The following is a 19,469-nucleotide window of genomic DNA, read 5'->3' on the forward strand; positions in this document are numbered from 1 at the left end:
GATAAGTCCTACTTTAACATTTAATCTTCTATATATATTACTATAACATTTCAAAGCGGCCTTCCCCATAAAATCTAGTTTAACATTTAACATTTAACATTTATTCCACTCTATCCATTTCCTCCACTCCCCTAAGTATATCACTTAAAAATCCCTTTTCTTAAACTAATCAGTCTGCTAACTAGCTTATTCACCCACTGTCCTGCAAAATTACCAACAATTCTTAATATCTTTGATTCACTGCCCACACTACTTAAAAATATATGTATATATATTCCATTATATCTAAAATAAAAAAAGAAAAGACAATGACTTTAAATTTATCGTCCATATAATATCTTCTTTGAAGTCTTTCCACTGGATTATTAGAACCAACATCCATAATAGGGTAACATAGCTTGCTGATGCAACAGTTTATTCAAAATCTTCAATCATATCTGCCCCCATCAGTAGTAAATATCTTCTTATATGTATAAAAGTAAAAACAACCACCCGAGTGACATTATAATTATATTCCATATAGTAATAATTGTGGGTTTCATCAGGATTATTGATTCCCATCATCGTAGTGGGTAACAACCCGATCTTCTGCATGCCCCAGCATAATTCTCTTGCCTGATTCAAGATAATTATAATATATTTATCAACACAAAAAGAAATTCCAAAGTGGATAATTCAAATCCATCAGATTAAGGCTCTTTTCACGTCCCAAGATTACGGCAATGCAGAGATCTGCCACTATCCTCAGAATGATATTGACCAATATGTCGCCTCCTCTATGTTTTCACGTAATCATTCATATTTTAAAGTCACTGGCTTCACTGTTGCTTGATTTAGAAATTTCTATTTTTATGCAACCTATTTCTTTTTTTTCTTTTCTTTTTGTGGGTTTGATTTCCATCCTGGTTTCCTTTCTACAGATTGTGTATCAACTAGTCGGTTTTCATTCTGCTTTGTAGATTGGTCTTGTTGGTTTTGTTTTTGTGTCTCATGTCTCTTTTTTATCCCTTGTATGTCCCCTAATTGGTTTCCATGCTTGTCTTTGCCTTGATAAGTCATCACATTAAAGTCAGATGCCACTTCTCTCAAATTTGTAGATAATCCAGCTGGGGTATCCGATAAATCCAAAGGCAATTTATCTGGTACAGTCTCTGTAATTCGATATTCTCCCTTTATTTCCAGCTCCTTCTGCTTATCCTGTATTATACCTGAAGATGTTAAATTCATTTTCAACCTATTTTGATAAAATTCTTCCGCTCTTTCAACAGTATTTAACTGGTATCTTTCTCCATGATATCTCAATATAATACCAACTGGGGCGTCCCACCTAAATGGGATATTTCTCTTTTTTAACTCAGTCACCAGAAAACCAAATTTCTTCCTTTCCATTAATATCTTAGGTGGGAGTTCCTTGTAAATCCAAATCTTTCTTCCATACAATTGCAAATTAGAATTAAAGGAATTTTGCACAATATTATTCCTAATTTCTTTATCTGTGAAATAAATCACCACATCTCTAGGCAGTTGCCTTTGCTTGGCATCCAGGAATTTATTCTGTAAATTCTGTCAATCCTACAAAACACTTCCTCAGGTTGAACTTTTAAAATCCCAGCTAGAATTTCAGAAGATATTCTCCTTAAATCATCTCTGTTATTTTCCTGCAGGCCTCTTAGTCTTATCGCATATTCTGTAAAATTATATTGTACCATTAGAACTTCTTTTTCAATCCTCTGTGGCAGATTTTCTATATTACCAGACTTTTGAACAGCATCCATTTTAGGTTTTTCTTCTGAGCTATTATCCTGAATGTTTATCAAATCATTTTCAATCTTTTGAATTCTATTGTCCAATTTATCTTGAATTTCTTCCATTTTAGACTCTAGTAAATTAGTATTTGTATCCAGCTGTGTCATAAATTCTGAAAAACCATTAGCCACTTTTAAAATTTTTCGCTCCAAAAAATCAAACTTAGATTTCACCAATTCTTTAATTTCCTGCTTAAATTTTTCAAGATGCTGATTCACAATCTCATCCCTTCTTTCAATCTCCTCTAAGAGAAATTCTATTATATTAAAATCAGGTTTCTGAGACTGAAGAGTTAAAACTTGTTCCTTTAAGTTGTTAATGGGGGAATCCCCCCCCTACTTGTTTATCTGACTTTATAAGTCTCAGTGCCATGTTTCCGCCCAGGCAGGCTTTGTTAAAAGAAAAAAAAAAACAGGAAAAAAGACTTCTTTCCAATCAACAACAATGTCAAGTCTCCAGGGGAAAAAGAGAGAAAAAAACACAGGAGCGAAGTTTTGTCTACAAATGTAGCCAGTCGTATTTATTCCGCTACATTGTAATAATAGGAAACGGAAGGACTTTCCCTTTCAGCCTCTTCTCCAGCCGCGGCAGACGCCATTTTAAAAGGTTTTTTTTTTCCCCCTTTCTTTTCCTCTTTCTCTTAAGTACTTTTTAAAAGATAAGTAGAATACTTGTGATTCAGTATTACAGGTCCAGCTCACATTTTCTTTGAATAATCTGTTAAATTCACAGGCTTGCTCTTGACGCCTGGCTCTGCATTAGCAGAGGTCTCCCAAAGCCCAGAGCAGCGGCTGGGGATATGGGGCATCTCATCCGCTCCGTCCCAAAAGTAAAAGAAAAACTTTTGGGACTCTGCAGAGAGTTCTACCCACTCCTGCCGGCTCTATCTCCGTTTCCTCATGGAAACGGAGTTTTTTCAAGCCGCCATTCCGTTGTGAAGGCGGCTCTGACAGGCAGTGGAAGCTGACGATCCCGAAGGAGCATCTAGCGGCGGCCAGCAGCAAACCGGAAGCCTCCGTATTTCTATTAACTTTTAACAATAAACTAAATTGTTTAACCAACCATTAAACTAACACCCCCTAAAAAAAAATTCTTAACCCCCCATAGATAAAATCCAACTTCTTAGACATAATACTTCTAATATCACTTATATAGCGCTTATACAATTAAAAGAAATCATTCATAAGCTATTTGATATTTTTTAGTCTGATACGTATTTTGAATATAATCAATCCATCTTCTCCAGTCCTGTCTATACCTTTCTTGTGTGTGAGCCTTCAAATATGCTGAAATTTTAGCCATTTCAGCTAAATTAGTTACTTTCAATATCCAGTCATCAATAGTAGGCAAAAAGTCCTTCTTCCAATGTTGTGCTATCAACAATCTTGCTGCTGTTATCAAGTTCAAAATCAGTTTAGTCTCTGCAACTGTACAGTCCATAGTTATACCCAGTAAAAACAACTGCGGAGTAAATTTCAGTCTTTTTTAAAAAATATTCTGCATCACCCACCAAATCTTTATCCAAAATGCTTTGATTTTTTTACAAGTCGAGCATATATGATAATAAGTTGCATCATCACAATCACATCTCCAACATTTAGCTTGCACATTAGGATACATACATGATAGTTTTTTGGGATCTAAGTGCCATCTATAAAACATTTTATAAAAGTTTTCTCTTAAATTTTGTGCTTGTGTAAATTTCACATTTCTAGTCCAAATCTTTTCTCAAGTCTCCATCATCACTGGCTCTTGAAAATTTTGCGCCCATTTAATCATGCAATCTTTAACCAGTTCCGTCTCAGAGTCTATTTCTAATAAAGCATTATACAGCCTTTTAATATGCATTTGTTTTTGATCTCTAATTTGTTTTACCAAATTCTCCTCATTTTGCACGAAGCCAGTTTTTTGATCTTCCTTCCACCTGGCTTGAAGCTGACCATACTGAAACCATGTATAAATTATACCTTCTTCTCTCAATGTATCTAAAGATTTCAAATACATTACCCCCCTTTCCATAATAAGAAGCTCTTTATAGGTAATCACCTCCTGTTTTTGTTCTATACTTATATTTTCTATTGCATGTCTAGGATTTGCCCATACAGGTATCTTATAATTTAACTTGTATTGATATTTTTTCCAAACCCTCAGCAAAGCATTTCTAAGTATATGGGCCTTAAATACTTTATCCACTTTTTTGTCATATAACAAATAGGCATGCCATCCATATAACAAATCATAACCTTCTAAATTCAAAATTCTCCCCTCTGTTAAGTTGAACCAGTCACTAATTTGTGATAAGACCGCTGCTTCGTAATATAATCTTAAATTAGGCATTTTGAGACCCCCCGCCTTTCACGTGTATCTTGTATAATTTTCATCTTTATTCTGGGTTTTTTCCCAGCCCAAATAAAAGTATTAACACCTTTCTGCCATTCTCTCAAATTTTCATCTTTCTTAAGCACAGGTATCATTTGGAACAAGAATACAAATCTAGGTAACACATTCATTTTAATTGCTGCAATTCTTCCCAATAAAGACAACTGTACTTTTTTCCAATTCTCCATATCCCTCTGTACCTTCTGCCAGAGATCCTCAGTTATTTTTATATAATTTTGTATTTGAAGCTGCTATATACACTCCTAGATATTTAACCTTTTTAGCTATTTCAAACCCTGTTATTCTTGCTAGTTCATCTCTTTCAAATACAGACATATTTTTAGTTATTATCTTTGTCTTATGTGAATTAACTTTAAATCCTGATACTTTCCCATATTGATCAATTATATCCAATATATATGGAGCCGACTCTATAGGTTGAGATAAGGTAACAACCAAGTCATCTGCAAATGCCCTTAATCTATAATCTTGATGTCTAATTACAATACCCTTCAATTTTTCTGAATCACGAATCTTATTCAATAGCACTTCCAAAGTCAAGATAAACAACAATGGGGACAGAGGACACCCCTGCCTTGTTCCTTTCTCAATTCTAAAAACCTCTGTTAAACCTCCATTGACTATTATTTGTGCTGTTTGCTGCTGGTATATCGCTCTAATTGATTGTATAAAATACTCTCCAAAATGCATTTTCTCTATTATTTTAAACAAAAATTGCCAGTTCAAGCGATCAAATGCCTTCTCTGCATCCAAAAATGTAAACGCTGCAGGGACTTGGTTATTTTTTTCTAAATATTCCAGTAGGTTTATAATTTGTCTAACATTATATTAAATTTGTCTCCCTTTTATGAACCCTGATTGGTCATTATGAATTATTTGTTGCATAACTGGCATTAATCTATTAGCTAATATCTTAGCAAAAACCTTATAGTCGGTATTCAAAAGTGAGATTGGCCTAAAATTCTCAGGTTTGATGGAGTTTTGATCCTCCTTTGGAATTAGTGAAACAAAAGCTGTTTTCCAAGAAGGTGGTACTCCTCCTCCAACCTGTATTTTATTAAATAAGATTTTAAGTGGTTCTAGCATTTCAGATTGTAAATGTTTATAATAAACAGCTGTTAGTCCAATTAAAATTTTTTAACCCAGCCCGGCTTGCTGAAATAAAAAAAGTCTTCAGGGCCCGGCGGAAGGTATGGGGGTCCGGGATCAGTCATATCCCTGGGGGTAGCTCATTCCAGAGGGCAGGTGCCCCCACAGAGAAGGCTCTTCCCCGGGGGGGTCGCCAGCCAACATTGCCTGACAAACGGCACCCTGAGGAGGCCCTCTCTGTGGGTGCATATTGGCCGGTGGGAGGTTATCGGAGGCAGAAGGTGGTCTCGTAAATAACCGGGCCCTAAGCCATGGAGCGCTTTGAAGATGAGAACCAATACCTTGAAGCGCACCCGGAAGACCACTGGAAGCCAATGCAGCTCGCGCAGGAGAGGTGTCACGTGGGAGCGCCATGTCGCCCCCATAAGTACCCGCGCGGCCGCATTCTGCACCAGTTGGAGCCTCCGAGTGCTCAAGGGGAACCCCACGTAGAGAGCGTTGCAGTAGTCCAGGCGGGAAGTAACGAGGGCATGAGTGACCGTGCATAGGGAGTCGCGATCCAGAAAGGGGCGCAACTGGCGTATCAGGCAAACCTGATAGAAAGCCCCCCTGGCCACGGCCGTCATATGCTCTTCTAAAGACAGCCGTGCGTCCAGGAGCACACCCAAGTTACGCGCCCTCTCCGTGGGGGGCAATGTGTCGCCCCCAATAGTCAGTGATGGCACCAGCTGACTATATCGGGACGCCGGCAGCCATAGCCACTCAGTCCTGGAGGGGTTGAGTCGGAGCCTGTTCCTCCCCATCCAGACCCGCACGGTCTCCAGGCACCGGGACACCACTTCAAGGGCATCGTTGGGGTGGTCCGGGGTGGAGGTGTACAGCTGGGTATAATTATTTATTTTATTCATTTTTATTTTATTCGGCTTATATGCCGCCCTATCTCACAATGGACTCAGGGCGGCTCACAACAATAAAACACAAGCCACAATAAAAATAAAGACTAAAATCTAAAAATTTTTAAATGAACCCATTAAAACCCTTAAAACCCCATCATCAGACCAGGTCAAGGGATTTGAAAAGCCAAGTATAATTACTTTTAGTAGGAAAACAAACAGACTATCAGATGGCATGAATCATTTTTATGGCCCAATCCAAAATTACACCTAATTTTAGACAAAAATGTACTGATAACATTTTGGGTTTCCAATTGGATGAGATGGGAGTTGCTGGAGAGAGTTTTTAATTCACTTCTGGATCCACTAGTAAAGAATATTTCTTTTTCTTTTTAAAGACCCCTCCAGAGACACAACTTTCTCCTTCTGTCCATCCAGGAATTGAGGGAGCCCTGGTGCCTGAAGTCCAAAGCCCAGTACGAGTCTTTGGTGGTTGGCGCCCCTATCCGCACTTTCGGGTCAAGCAGGAGATCCTATACCATTTCAGGATCTATTGATATTCCTACAGGATCTCTTTCAGACAAGTGACTATCCAGTCTCTTCTTTAAAATGTCCAGAGATGAAGCAACCACAATGTCTCTGAAGGAAAGCTGTTCCACTGGTTAATTGTCTTCACTGTAAGGAAGATTCTCCTTAATTCGAGGCTGCTTCTCTCCTTGATTAGTTCACAAGCATTGTTTCTTGTCCTGCCCTCTCGTGCTCTGGAAAATAAACTGACTTTCCTTCTCTTTGTGCAGCCTCTCAAATACTGGAATACTGCTATCCTATCACTCCTAATCCTTCTTTTCTGTAGACTACCACACCCAAATCCTGCAACCGTTCTTCATATGATTTAGTCTTCAGGCCTTTAATCAATTTAGCTGCTCTTCTGTGCACTTTCTCCAAAGCTTAAACATCTTTTTTGTAATGTGATGACCAAAAGTGGATGCAGTATTCCAGGTGTGGTCTTACTAAGGCTTTAAAAAACAGTACTAATACTTCATGTGATTGTGATTCTATGCCTCTGTTTGTACAATCAAGGATTATATTAGCTTTCTTTGCCTGCTGCCACATACACGTTTAATCCATTCGGACTCCCAAGGTCCCCCTCACAATTACTGTTTTTGAGCCAGGTTTCATGTAATCTGTTTTTCCTGCCCAGGTGTAGAATCTTACTTTTCTCCACTTTAACTTTCATTTTGTTGGATTCAACCTTGTCTCATTTGAATCAGAAAGGCACAATATGCATACACATACAAATCAATAGAGACAGGGTGGGTCAGTGGTAAGAATGCAGTACAACAGGCTAATTGCCCACAGCCAGGAGTTCGATCCTGATCGGCTCATGGTTGATTCAGTCTTTCATCTTTCTGAAGTTCGTTAAAATGAGGAACCAGATTGCTGGGGAACATATGCTGACTTTGTAAGCTGCTCAGAGACTATGGTAAAGCATTGTGGAGTGGTATATAAGTCTAAGTGGAATTGCTATTGCAATATAGTTTCTCCCGAGCGTGGATCCTTTTATGATAAGTAAGACTACCTTTTTGAGCAAAAGTCTTTCCACATTCCATGCATTTATATGGCTTCTCCCCTGTGTGGATCATTTTATGGGAAATAAGATTCCACTTTTTAGTAAAGGTCTTTCCACACTCCATGCATTTATATGGCTTCTCTCCTGTGTGGATCATTTTATGGGGAATAAGACTACATCTATAAGCAAAGGTCTTTCCACACTCCATGCATTTATATGGCTTCTCTCCTGTATGGCTTCTTTTATGGAGAATAAGACTACATCTATGAGCAAAGGTCTTTCCACATTCCGTGCATTTATATGGTTTCTCTCCTGAGTGGATCTTTTTATGCATAGTAAGTGTACTGCTCAGAGCAAAGGTCTTTCCACACTCCATGCATTTAAATGGTTTCTCTCCTGTGTGGAGCTTTTTGTGGCTTATAAGGCCACTGCTCTGAGTAAACGTCTTTCCACACTCTATGCATTTATACGGCTTCTCCCCTGTGTGGATTCTTTTATGGGAAATAAGATTATCTCTTCTAGCAAAGGTCTTTCCACATTCCATGCATTTAAATGGCTTCTCTCCTGAGTGGATTCTTTTATGGAAAATAAGATGATCTCTTTTAGCAAAGGTCTTTCCACATTCCATGCATTTAAATGGTTTCTCTCCTGAGTGGAGCTTTTTGTGGTTTTGAAGGCTACTGCTCTTAGTAAACGTCTTTCCACACTCCATGCATTTATATGGTTTCTCCCCTATGTGGATTCTTTTATGGGAAATAAGACGACGTTTTTCAGCAAAGCTCTTTCCACACTCCATGCATTTATACGGCTTCTCCCCTGTGTGGATCCTCTTATGGGAAATAAAATAACTTTTGTCAGCAAAGCTCTTTCCACACTCCATGCATTTATATGGTTTCTCTCCTGTGTGGAGCTTTTTGTGTCTTCTAAGGCCACTATTATATGCAAAGGTCTTTCCACACTCCATGCATTCATTCGGCTTCTCCCCTGTGTGGATCCTCTTATGGGAAATAAAATAACTTTTGTCAGCAAAGCTCTTTCCACACTCCATGCATTTATACGGCTTCTCCCCTGTGTGGATCCTCTTATGGGTAATAAGAGTACGTTTTTCAGCAAAGCTCTTTCCACACTCCATGCATTTATATGGTTTCTCCCCTGTGTGGAGCTTTTTGTGTCTTCTAAGGTCACTACTATTACCAAAGGCCTTTCCACATTCCATGCATTTAAATGGTTTCTCCCCTGCGTGGATCATCTTATGTAAAGTAAGTGTACTGCTATGAGCAAAGGCCTTTCCACATTCCATGCATTTAAATGGTTTCTCCCCTGTGTGGATTCTTTTATGGGAAATAAGATTACCTTTATGAACAAAGGTCTTTCCACACTCCATGCATATTATTGGATTTGCTCCCGAGTGGATCCTTTTATGGGAAATAAGATTATTGTTATGAACAAAGGTCTTTCCACACTCTATGCATTTATATGGTTTCTCCCCTGTATGGATCCTGTTATGGGAAATAAGATTACTTTTGTCAGCAAAGCTCTTTCCACACTCCATGCATTTATATGGTTTCTTTCCTGTGTGGAGCTTTTTGTGTCTTCCAAGGCCACTATTATATGCAAAGGTCTTTCCACATTCCATGCATTTAAATGGTTTCTCCCCTGCGTGAAAAGAAAATGATAACAAGGTTAGAGAAAAAGATCAAAGTGTAGAAAGTCAACTGAATTTCCTTCTGAATTTCTCCAAAATTCCATTAGGTTGTATGTTTGCATGCCTACAGGGGTGTGATATGGACAGTATGATTTCTATATTCATTTATTTTATTTATTTTATTTGTTTCAATTTATATGCCGCCCCTTTCCGAGGACTCATGAGTCCAGAAAGCTTTAGAAATATCTAGAAAACATCTCTTTCTTTATAATTATCTATATATAAGCAAATCTCACTCAGAATCAGTTTTGAGTTAAGGAATAATCAGGAGAAACATCCAAGGAGGAATTAGGAGAAAACTTTAGAATTATTGTGGGTTAATTTCACCAGAGACCTGTGAGAAATGAAACAATTTTGAAACAAACTCTTTCTTCCACAGTGTACCTTGGGGCAGCTGCTCCACAGTGTCTGTCTGGTGAGCAGGACCCCCGCTCGGCCCATTCCTTGATCCCAGCAATGAGACTTTGGAGCGAAATCCCTTGCTGAAGCCTCCCATTGGCTTGTAAGCGCTCTTCGTGCGGAGATTGGAAAGGTTGGGAGGTTTCAAGAATGGCTATTTCGCTGCCCCAATGTCCCATCGGCTTGGAAGGGCTCTTTGGCCGGATCTGGTACAGGCATCTGTTCGCAGAGAACGGAAGGCCTAAAGTACTTTAGTGGGAGATCACACAAGACCAGGAGTGCAAGACCTCAGGCTATTAATCTCGTGTGATCTCAGACCCAGTACTTTAGGCGTGCATTCTTTTATAAACGGAGGACTTCATGAGATCCAGTGCAAAAGTCTTTGAAAACGAAGAGGCCTTCCCTCTCTTTACAAAGCATTTTGCCCTGGACCTCGTGCAGGCCCTGGTTAGCAGAGAACATAGGCCTAAAGCACTGTAGTGCAAGATCACGTGAGATCAATAGTGTTAGATTTCCCACTACTGATCTTGTGTATCTCTCAATATTTTAGGCCTTTTTTCTGCAAATGCACCAAAGTAGGCAAAGAAACCTTTGCCACATCGTCGCAAGGTACCATATTTTTCGGACCATAAGACTGAAGCAAAGGTTTAGAGAAGCAAAACAAGAAAAATAAAGTCTGTGAGCGTCCCGTTTTTGCCCTCTCCGGCGTCCAGAAACAGTCTGCATGCCAAAAACAGGCTCGTTTTTGTCCTCCCAAACCCTCTGCATGTCCCGTTTTAAGCCTCCAGGGAAGCCTCTGGGGAGACCAAAAACGGCGCCTGCAGACGCCTCCGGAGGCCAAAAGCAGGTCCGTTTTTGGTCTGCAGAGTTCTTCTGGACGCCAGGGAGGACAAAAAGGGGACGTGTGGAGGGTTTGGGAGGCCAAAACCAGCCCCCTATTCGCTCTATAAAACGCACAGATATTTCCACCCCCTTTTTGGGTGGGGAAAGTGTAAGTCCCAGCAGGGTGGGGTGGGGGAATAGGTAGGAAAGTTGCAGCGCCTTTGCTGTCATGCGTAAGTGTGAACCTGTAACCTGTACCCTAGGATGCTTGAATTGGATTGGGAGAATGCTCTTCCATGGGCTGAGTGTGAAAGTTCTGTTCTCACACAATTTGAGGAGGTTTCAGAGGACAAATGACAACACACTCCTGTCACATGACCTCCAGAGGACACATAAAAGTACACTTCGTTCTTCTCAGCCCGTACAGGTAAGTTCAAATAGAAATGGAAAAATACAGATAAGAAATGACACAGAAAGCATCTAAGCAAAGAGCCATTGACTCTTTCCTTCCTTGGAGCACGAGAAGATCCTTTCCTTCTCCCTCCCAGGAGACAATATCTGATTAGTGGTTTTTTAATAAAAAAGCTAACTATAATCTGCATTCTTGAACTCTCTGATTGGGGACTAGAGAACTCTTACCCAGAGAGGCCACGTTCCTATGGTTTTCAAGCATGACTTCCGAATGCAGCGCTTTCTGGTCAGGATCCAGCTGAGACCATTCCTCCTCAGAGAACGACACAGCCACCTCCTCGAAGGACACAAGACTCCCCTGATCACGGAAAAAAGAACAGAACAGGAGGATTCGCAAAATCTGTTCATCTTTTTTTTTTTAAAAAAAAATAATTTTTATTCAGTATTTACACCTTTGTTACATTTTTACAGCTTTCTGATACCGGCATCTTTGGTAATATCTATTTTGTCTTTTGAACAACTATAAACACATACATTTTATGTATTACTTACTAATTCATATATTCACTACAATATATACATATCTATTACACATTAAATATTTCATTCCTCTACAATATCTTCTCTTACGTTTAAACATTTATACATTGATTTCAGATTCTTTCTCCAGCCAGCTATACCATCTATTCCATGTTTTGTAATAAATCGTTTCCCCTCAGTCTTTTTTTTTTTTAAATTAAATTTATATACCGCCCTACTCCCGAAGGACTCAGGGCGGTGAACAGGCACAGAATAAAATACATAAATATAAAAGTTAAAAAACATAAATTAAAACAGAATTAAATAATTAAGCCCAAGACAATTAAAAATCCCAATAATTTAAAACAAATTAAAATTACAATTTAAATTTAAAAGAAAGGGGAGGAAATTAGGCCAGGCCAGCCTGCTGGAATAGGAGGGTCTTAAGAGCACGACGGAAAGGGCGCAGATCCGGGATCCTCCGTATCTCCGGGGGGAGCTCGTTCCAGATAGTGGGTGCCCCCACAGAGAAGGCCCTCACCCTGGGGGCCGCCAGTCGACATTGTTTGGCTGATGGCACCTGGAGGAGCCCCTCTCTATGAGAGCGTACCGGCCGGTGGAAGGCTATTTGTGGTAGTAGGCGGTCGCGTAGATGACCAGGTCCTAAGCCATGGAGCGCTCTAAAGGTGGTGACCAAAACCTTGAAGTGCACCCGGAAGACCACCGGGAGCCAGTGCAGCTTGCGCAGGAGAGGTGTCACACGGGAGCGCCATGTTGCTCCCATAACCACCTGCGCGGCCGCACTCTGCGTCAGTTGGAGCCTCCGGGTGCTCCTCAAGGGGAGCCCCATGTAGAGCCTTGCAATAGTCCAGGCGGGAAGTGACCAGGGCATGAGTGACTGTGTGTAGGGAGTCCCGATCCAGAAAGGGGTGCAACTGGCGAATCAGGTGAACCTGATGAAAAATCCTCCCAGTCACGGCCATCAAGTGCTCTTCTAAAGACAGCTGTGAGTCCAGGAGGACACCCAAGTTGCGAGCCCTCTCCGTGGGGGCCAATGATTCGCCCCCAATAGTCAGCGATGGCACCAGCTGACTATATCGGGACGTCGGAAACCACAGCCACTCTGTCTTGGATGGGTTCAGCCTGAACCTGTTCCTCCCCATCCAGATCCGTACGGCCTCCAGGCACCGGGACATCATTTCAAGGGCATCGTTGGGGTGGTCTGGGGTGGAGATGTACAGCTGGGTGTCGTCCGCGTACTGGTGGTACTTCACCCCAAAACCACGGATGATCTCGCCCAGCGGCTTCACATAAATGTTGAACAGGAGGGGCGAGAGGACCGACCCTTGCGGCACCCCACATATGAGGGGCCTCGGGGTTGACCTCTGCCCCCCTGTCAACACAGACTGCGACCGGTCAGAGAGAAAGGAGAACCACTGCAACACAGTGCCTCCCACCCCTAACTCCCACCGGCCAGTTCGGTCCCACAGAGAGGGTCTCCTCAGGGTGCCATCGGCCAAAGTATGTCGGCTGGCGACACCCAGGGGGAGGGCCTTCTCTGTGGGAGCCCCTGCCCTTTGGAATGAACTGCCCCCAGAAATTCGTAAAATCTCTGATCTCTGTGTATTTCGCTGTGCCCTCAAAACCTTGTTGTTCCGCCAGGCGGGGCTATCAATGTAAAGATTTTAATTGGTTTTAATTGGTTTTAAAAATGGGATTTTAAATTGGGGTTTTATAATTGAGCCTTTTATTTAATAATTTTAATTATTTTTTAAATTCTGTTTGTCTTGTGCTTTTAATCAGGCTGTACACCACCCTGAGTCCTTCGGGAGAAGGGCGGTATAGAAATAATAATAAAAAAAAAACTCTTCCAACCGGTGCAGCATGATACCATGGTCGATGGTATCAAAAGCCGCTGAGAGGTCTAACAGGACCAGGACTGAGGAGCACCCCCTGTCCCGAGCCCTCCAGAGATCATCCACCAACGCGACCAATGCCGTTTCTGTGCTGTACTCCTGCCTGAAGCCCGACTGGTATGGGTCTAGATACGTCGTTTCATCCAGGTGCTGGGGGAGCTGATGTGCAACCACACTCTCAACAACCTTCGCCAACCGGTCCAGAGCTCCAGTGGCCGCCCTATCCCAGGCGGCCACTAGGTCTCCAGTCAAGGCGTGTGCCAGAGCCTCAGGAAATGGCCCAAGCTCCATCTGGAACCTGTCGGGTTCCATCAGGCGCCTGGGGCAGAACCACCTTACCGGCTCCGGCTCCCTGTGGCGGGGTGCAGCGGTTCGAAGGTCGAGACGAAGGAGAAAGTGATCAGACCATGACAAGGACTCAGTGACTATATCCCCTATCTCAAGATCACTCAACCACTGTCCATTGTTTTAACCTGTAAAAATGAAGTGTTTTTAATATTGTGTGTGACCAGCCATACGCTAAATAAAATGTTCCCCATAATTTTCCCCAATACTCTAATTCAATATTATACCCAAATTTTTTCGCCCAAATTATCATCGTTTCCTTTACCGTTTCTTCCTCCATTTTGAATTGAAGGAGACGTTTATATGTTTTGGTGATTATTTTCTCATCGATCCCGATTAATATTTTATCCATTTCTTGGTCCGTTTGGAATCCATATACTTCTAAATCTTTTTTTGTATTTTGTTTGGATTTGTAAATAGGGCCACCAATTAATTTTAATTCCTTCTTCCAATAATTTTTGTCTAGATTTCAAATTCCCTACTCCATCTAACAATTCCTTATATGTTGCTATTTTATTAAAGTCAATTAAATTGGGGTAGATCAAGGCTTCCATTGTCGACACCCATCTTGGGATTTTTGGATAAAAGTTCCTTTTAATTTTTAAATTAATCCAAGTTTCTAGCAGTACTTCCCTCGCTTGATGCCTCTGGAAGTACTTATGGGCTGTGTCTTTTCCATCCCAGATGAAGGAGTGCCAACCTTTCTGTAAGCCATGCCCCTCAATTGTTAAAATTCTTCATTTTTTAGATTTATCCATTCTCTGAGCCATGACATTACTGCCGCCTTGTGGTAAAGTTCCCAATCTGGAAGGACAAAGCCACCCTTACTTCTGGCATCTTGTCACATTTTAAGTTTGATTCTCGGCTTTTTCCCTAGCCATATAAATTTAATAATAATTTTATTCAATTTGTCAAAAAAGGTTTTCCCCAATTTCATAGGTACTGTTTGAAATAAATATAACATTTGGGGTAGAATATTCATCTTTATTGTGGCGATTCTCCCAATCAAAGAAATTTGTAATTTTGCCCAATTTTTAAAATATTTTTGAATTTGTTGTAATAATTTTAAGTAATTGTCTTCCTTTATTGAGGATGTTCTTGCCATTAACCAAATGCCCGGGTACTTTGCCTTTTTGACAATTTGAATTCCTAGTTTCTCCTCTAATTTCTTATCTTGGCCTTGTGTGAGGTTCTTAGTAATTATCCTTGTTTTGTTTTTATTTATTTTCAGGCCTGCTAACTGTCCCAAATTTCTCTATTCTTCATCCGCAAAAGCCTGTGTTTTGTATTCTTCTAAATTTCCCCTTGCCTGCGCCAGTATTTCTAATGAAAGGATGCATAAAAGGGGAGATAATGGACAGCCTTGTCTGACCCTTTTATTTATGTTGACTTTTTCTGTAAGATCTCCATTGACCATAATTTTTGCTGTCTACTTTGAGTAAATTGCCTTAATCATTTCTATAAATTTTTCGCCAAATTTCATCCCGATTAATTAAAAACTGTCAATTCTAGTTGTCGAATGCCTTTTGTGCATCTACCATTATTACTGCCAATTGTTTTTCTGGGTGGGCCTCATAATATTCTAAAATGTTCATTATAATCCTTGTATTGTTTTTAATTTGTCGATTGGTAGAAACCCATTTTGATCCGAAAGAATAATTTTGTTTAATACATTTTTTAATCTTTCTGCTATTATTGCTAGGATTTTGTAGTCGGTATTTAACAGCAAGATTGTCCTATAATTTTGAATAAATTGATTAGCAGTACTTTCTTTGGGGATTAATGTTATATATGCCTCCATCCACGAATTTGGCATTTTGGCTTTCTCTAATACCTCATTAGAAGGGGAACTCATCAAATTTGCAGACAAGACCAAATTGACAGGAATACCAACACTCCAGAAGATAAGCTCCAGATATAGAAGGATCGACAGATTGGGCCCCATCTAACAAAATGAAATCAACTGAAAATTGCTTTCACTGAAAAAATATTTGGGGAAGTTTTATCAAGTTCATTGATTCTGCAAAACCTTCAGTGCCTTTCAGCAAAGTAACCCTACTTCTGGATCAACTGACCTATCGCTCTGTCTATCATTGATTGATCTAGTAGTCTGAGCCATTGGCTGAAAGCAAGAAAAGAAAGAAGAGAAAACCAGAGGTTATAAATGAGGCTTTTTAAAAATGGTAATGTGGCAATGTGACTATTTATTTATTTTTCATTAGCTTTGCACAATTCCGAGTCAAAGAATTACCCCCAAAAATGGGTCTCTAGCAGGTCCTGCCACTGTGATACGTTGATTCCTATTTCTTGAAGGACTTTTAAAAATTGCTTCTTGTGAACTCAAAAGTTGGCAGAGTACTTAACAGAACAAGATAACCAGAGGAAGCTATGCTGGCTGACAGGAACTTGAACCTGCCATTCTGCTCTCCATGTTGTGGAAGAACACAAAAATAATCCAGGCCAAACAAGGGGGAAAAATAGGAGGAGGGAGCCCTCTGCACACCCGCTTCACTTTCAGAAGGAAAAATAGAAATGTAATAACTTTTCCCTTTCTTACTTGATTTGGAGGTTCAACCGCTGTTTGATCCCCGTCATAAAAACGAGAAAGCTTCATTCTTGGTTTCTCTGTAAGGAATACATAATTTCAAAATGCATCATTAACAAAATAGAAGGAGATATTCTGTAGAAGAGAAGAGAGAGCGAAGTTAAGACAGATAGGAAATCGGAGGATCTTCCATTACCTCCTGAGATGTCCTGACTTGGATCTTCCCAAGGGATCCTCCTGAAAAATACCTCCTGAGGAGGATTTGATGGGTTCTTCTTTCCCTCAGGATCTCTGATCTCCACAGTGCAGCACTTCAAAAAGGAGGAAGGAAAAACAATGCAGAATTAATATACATTACACAACATAAAGTGGATTTTTATATTTGGAACACAACCTCAAAGCCCCCAATATCCATCTGTGAGGTTGAGTGAGAAAACAAGGGAACAACTTCGTACAAGAATTGGTGAATTTCCACATATGATGAATGCCAGAGAAGTTTGTGAAGGAGGGTGAAGTATTCAAACAGATTCTCTATTCCCTTCTGAGCTCCCTAAAGTCTCTCACCTGCAACTGGACCTGCTCCTTCTGCTCCTCCGCCTGGCTCAGGAGGAGGCCTTCCGCCAGGGCCACTGCCTGGGAGCTGGTCTCTGCTCCACACTCCCGCACCCAGCCCTCCATCTCTGGGGGCAGAAGGAACAGGAGATGCTCCAGAACCACCAGGTCCAGCATCTGGGCTTTGGTGTTCTTCTCTGGTCTCAGCCATTGCCTGCAAAAGCCATGGACTCGGCTGCAAAGTCCTCGGGGACCCTCAGCCTCCCGGTATTGGATGGAGTTCCAGGGCTGAACTTCTGAAGGGAGGATGGTTTCCTCCTCCAGGATCTTCTGCCAGGTTCTTGCCCAGAGCTTCCCCCCCTTCCCAGACTGAGCAGCTGAAGGGCCTTTTCCGGCTCCCTCCTTCGCAAAAGGTTGTGTCTCCATCCTTTCTCTGTCCTGCAGAGCAACTGCAAATGGCTCCAAGGACTCTGGTGGGTCTCCAGATGCCTTTTCCTTCACGGGACCATTTCTGGGGCTGCAGGACTGATCCCTGCAAGGGATTCCGCTCTTTTTCTTCTTCCCCCAAGAGGAAAGTTTGCCTTGCAAAGACCACAAATGGCTTCCAGTTTCTGTATCTGAGATGGGAAGAAAAAGAAACGCCAAGAATTAGAAAGTGGAATTCAGCCACTGAGCGACCTTCCCCCAACCTCCCCGGAGCCCCAAGTGGCTCATCCCAGCGCAGGTCCCAGGTCCCATCGAGCAGGGCCGGGAAGGAGGCAGCTGGAGAGGCCGCCCCGCTTCTCTCCCCACACTCGGGCTCTTCCCCGGATCCCCACCGCCTTCCCGGCATCCCTGCTTCCCCCTGCAGGGAGAGGGCGGCTGGGGAGCATGGGACCCGGGAAGAGACCCCCCTCACCCGAGGCACCTCTGTATGTCCCCCCGCCAGACTCTCCCGCAGCCTCTCCGCCTCCTCTGGGCCTCCAGGGTTAAGGAGAGCGAGTGCAAAGTCCTAGAGAGGCAAGGCTCCAGGTGGACCAATGGGGAAGCGCCTGGAGTTCCCTTCCCTTGGTGGAGGCGCCCCCTGGTGGATTCGGGGCAAAGTGCCTGGATGGTAGAGGAGAGCGTCTGAGGGGAAGGGAGAGGGAGGGGAGGATGGGCTTGGGAGTAGGAGGAAATGCCCCTCCCAATGGCTCCCTGTCAAAGGCTTTGACCTTCTTTTCCCCCTTTTATATCAACCCAAATGCATTGAAGGAAGTTTTCGCCTTTCTTCTGTTGCGTTTCCAGAGTGGTTTGGTTATTTCTTCTATATAGTGCAACTCCACCTCCATCTCTCTCATTCGGCCTGCTCCTTATTTATAGAAGAGAATAGAATAAAGAATATAAAAGAAAAAAGAAAAGAAAAGAAAAGAAAAGAAAAAAGCAATATTCTTTCTGGCAGCCCCTGAGTTATGGGAAGATGCCATCATGTCTCCCCTCGTCCTTCTGTTCATCAGACTAGAAAATATCCAGTTCCAGCAACTGTTTTTTAATATGTTTTAGCCTCCATCTTTGTTGCTCTTCACTACACTCTTTCTAGAGTCTCCATCCAGAGTTTGCTCCTGGCAGAGGTGGAGGAACGGGGCTCTGGGGAAGGAGAAGGAGCCTCACCTGAGCAGGAGGATCAGGCCCAACTTCCCCCAAGAGGGTCCATTCAGGTTTCCCCCACAGGGAGGGTCTCTCCCCCTTCACAGGGCAGAATGGGGTCCCCAGATCAGGAGAGGAGGGAGGGGAGGGACTTACCCCACTGGACGGTGATGGGGGCCTCCATCTGGCCCCTCCCAATCTCAAAAGTCAAAGAAAAAAAGGCTTCCTCCCCCCAATTCAGAGCCCCGATTCCTCCTCTGGGGCTGAAGCATCTGGCCAGGACACCCCTCCCCCTCCAACCCCCCCACCCCCGTTGCTTTCACAGATGAAGATTTCTGCCGTGGGAAGAGTTTCTGCGCTGGCTGAGAAGAGGGGAGGGGCAGCCCCGCAGCCAGGGAAGACTTGGGGGTGACGGGACAGGCACCCCATATCTGGAGGGAAGCCACGGGAAACCCTCAGCTAAGCCAGGAAGAGGCGGAGGAGATCGTCAGGGATCCCACCTAGCCCAGCCTCCCCTCCCCCTTCCTGCGGGAATCCTCCGCTCGGCTCTCTCGGGAAAGGCGCCGCTTCACTTTACGGGAGAAAAAGGCGATTTCCCTCCTTGAAACCCGCGTCCCTCTTGCTCGGAAGACATTTTCCCCGTCTAAAAGGGCAGATCTGGAGCTTTTCCCCAGGAATCTGCCTATTTCGGCTGTGGAAGAGGAAGCGCAAAGAGCCCATTAATTTACCACTGATAAATCCGGAAGGAAAACCACTGAGAAAAACTTGAAAGGATCACGTACCTCGGTTTTCATTTAAAAGTAAAGGAGGAGGAGGAAGAGGTGAAGGAGGAAGAAGAGGTAAAGGAGGAAGATGAGGAAGAAGTGAAGGAGAAGAGGAGGAGGAGGAAAAG

General features: G+C 42.4%; 1 protein-coding gene across 9 annotated transcripts; it reads right to left on the minus strand.

Moving 5' to 3' along the window:
- Positions 1-555: 555 nt before the first annotated feature.
- LOC148116203 (uncharacterized) lies at positions 556-19,451 on the minus strand. 9 transcript variants are annotated; one of them, XM_087884979.1, is made up of 7 exons: positions 19,360-19,451; positions 18,166-18,302; positions 16,985-17,589; positions 16,617-16,731; positions 16,433-16,500; positions 11,324-11,453; positions 556-9,414 (listed from the first exon to the last, which is right to left on the minus strand). In XM_087884979.1, exons 3-7 carry the CDS (start codon positions 17,396-17,398, stop codon positions 7,700-7,702), a joined length of 2,442 nt encoding a protein of 813 aa, XP_087741105.1. In that variant the 5' UTR covers positions 17,399-17,589; positions 18,166-18,302; positions 19,360-19,451; the 3' UTR covers positions 556-7,699. The 9 variants fall into 9 exon arrangements, with proteins under 9 accessions (XP_087741105.1, XP_087741103.1, XP_087741102.1 ...); XM_087884977.1 differs by having other exon boundaries at positions 19,306-19,435; XM_087884976.1 differs by having other exon boundaries at positions 18,734-19,421.
- Positions 19,452-19,469: the final 18 nt, after the last annotated feature.

The sequence above is a fragment of the Pantherophis guttatus genome, chromosome 2, assembly GCF_059756535.1.
Source record: "Pantherophis guttatus breed Tessera chromosome 2, ASM5975653v1, whole genome shotgun sequence".
NCBI lineage: Eukaryota > Metazoa > Chordata > Lepidosauria > Squamata > Colubridae > Pantherophis > Pantherophis guttatus.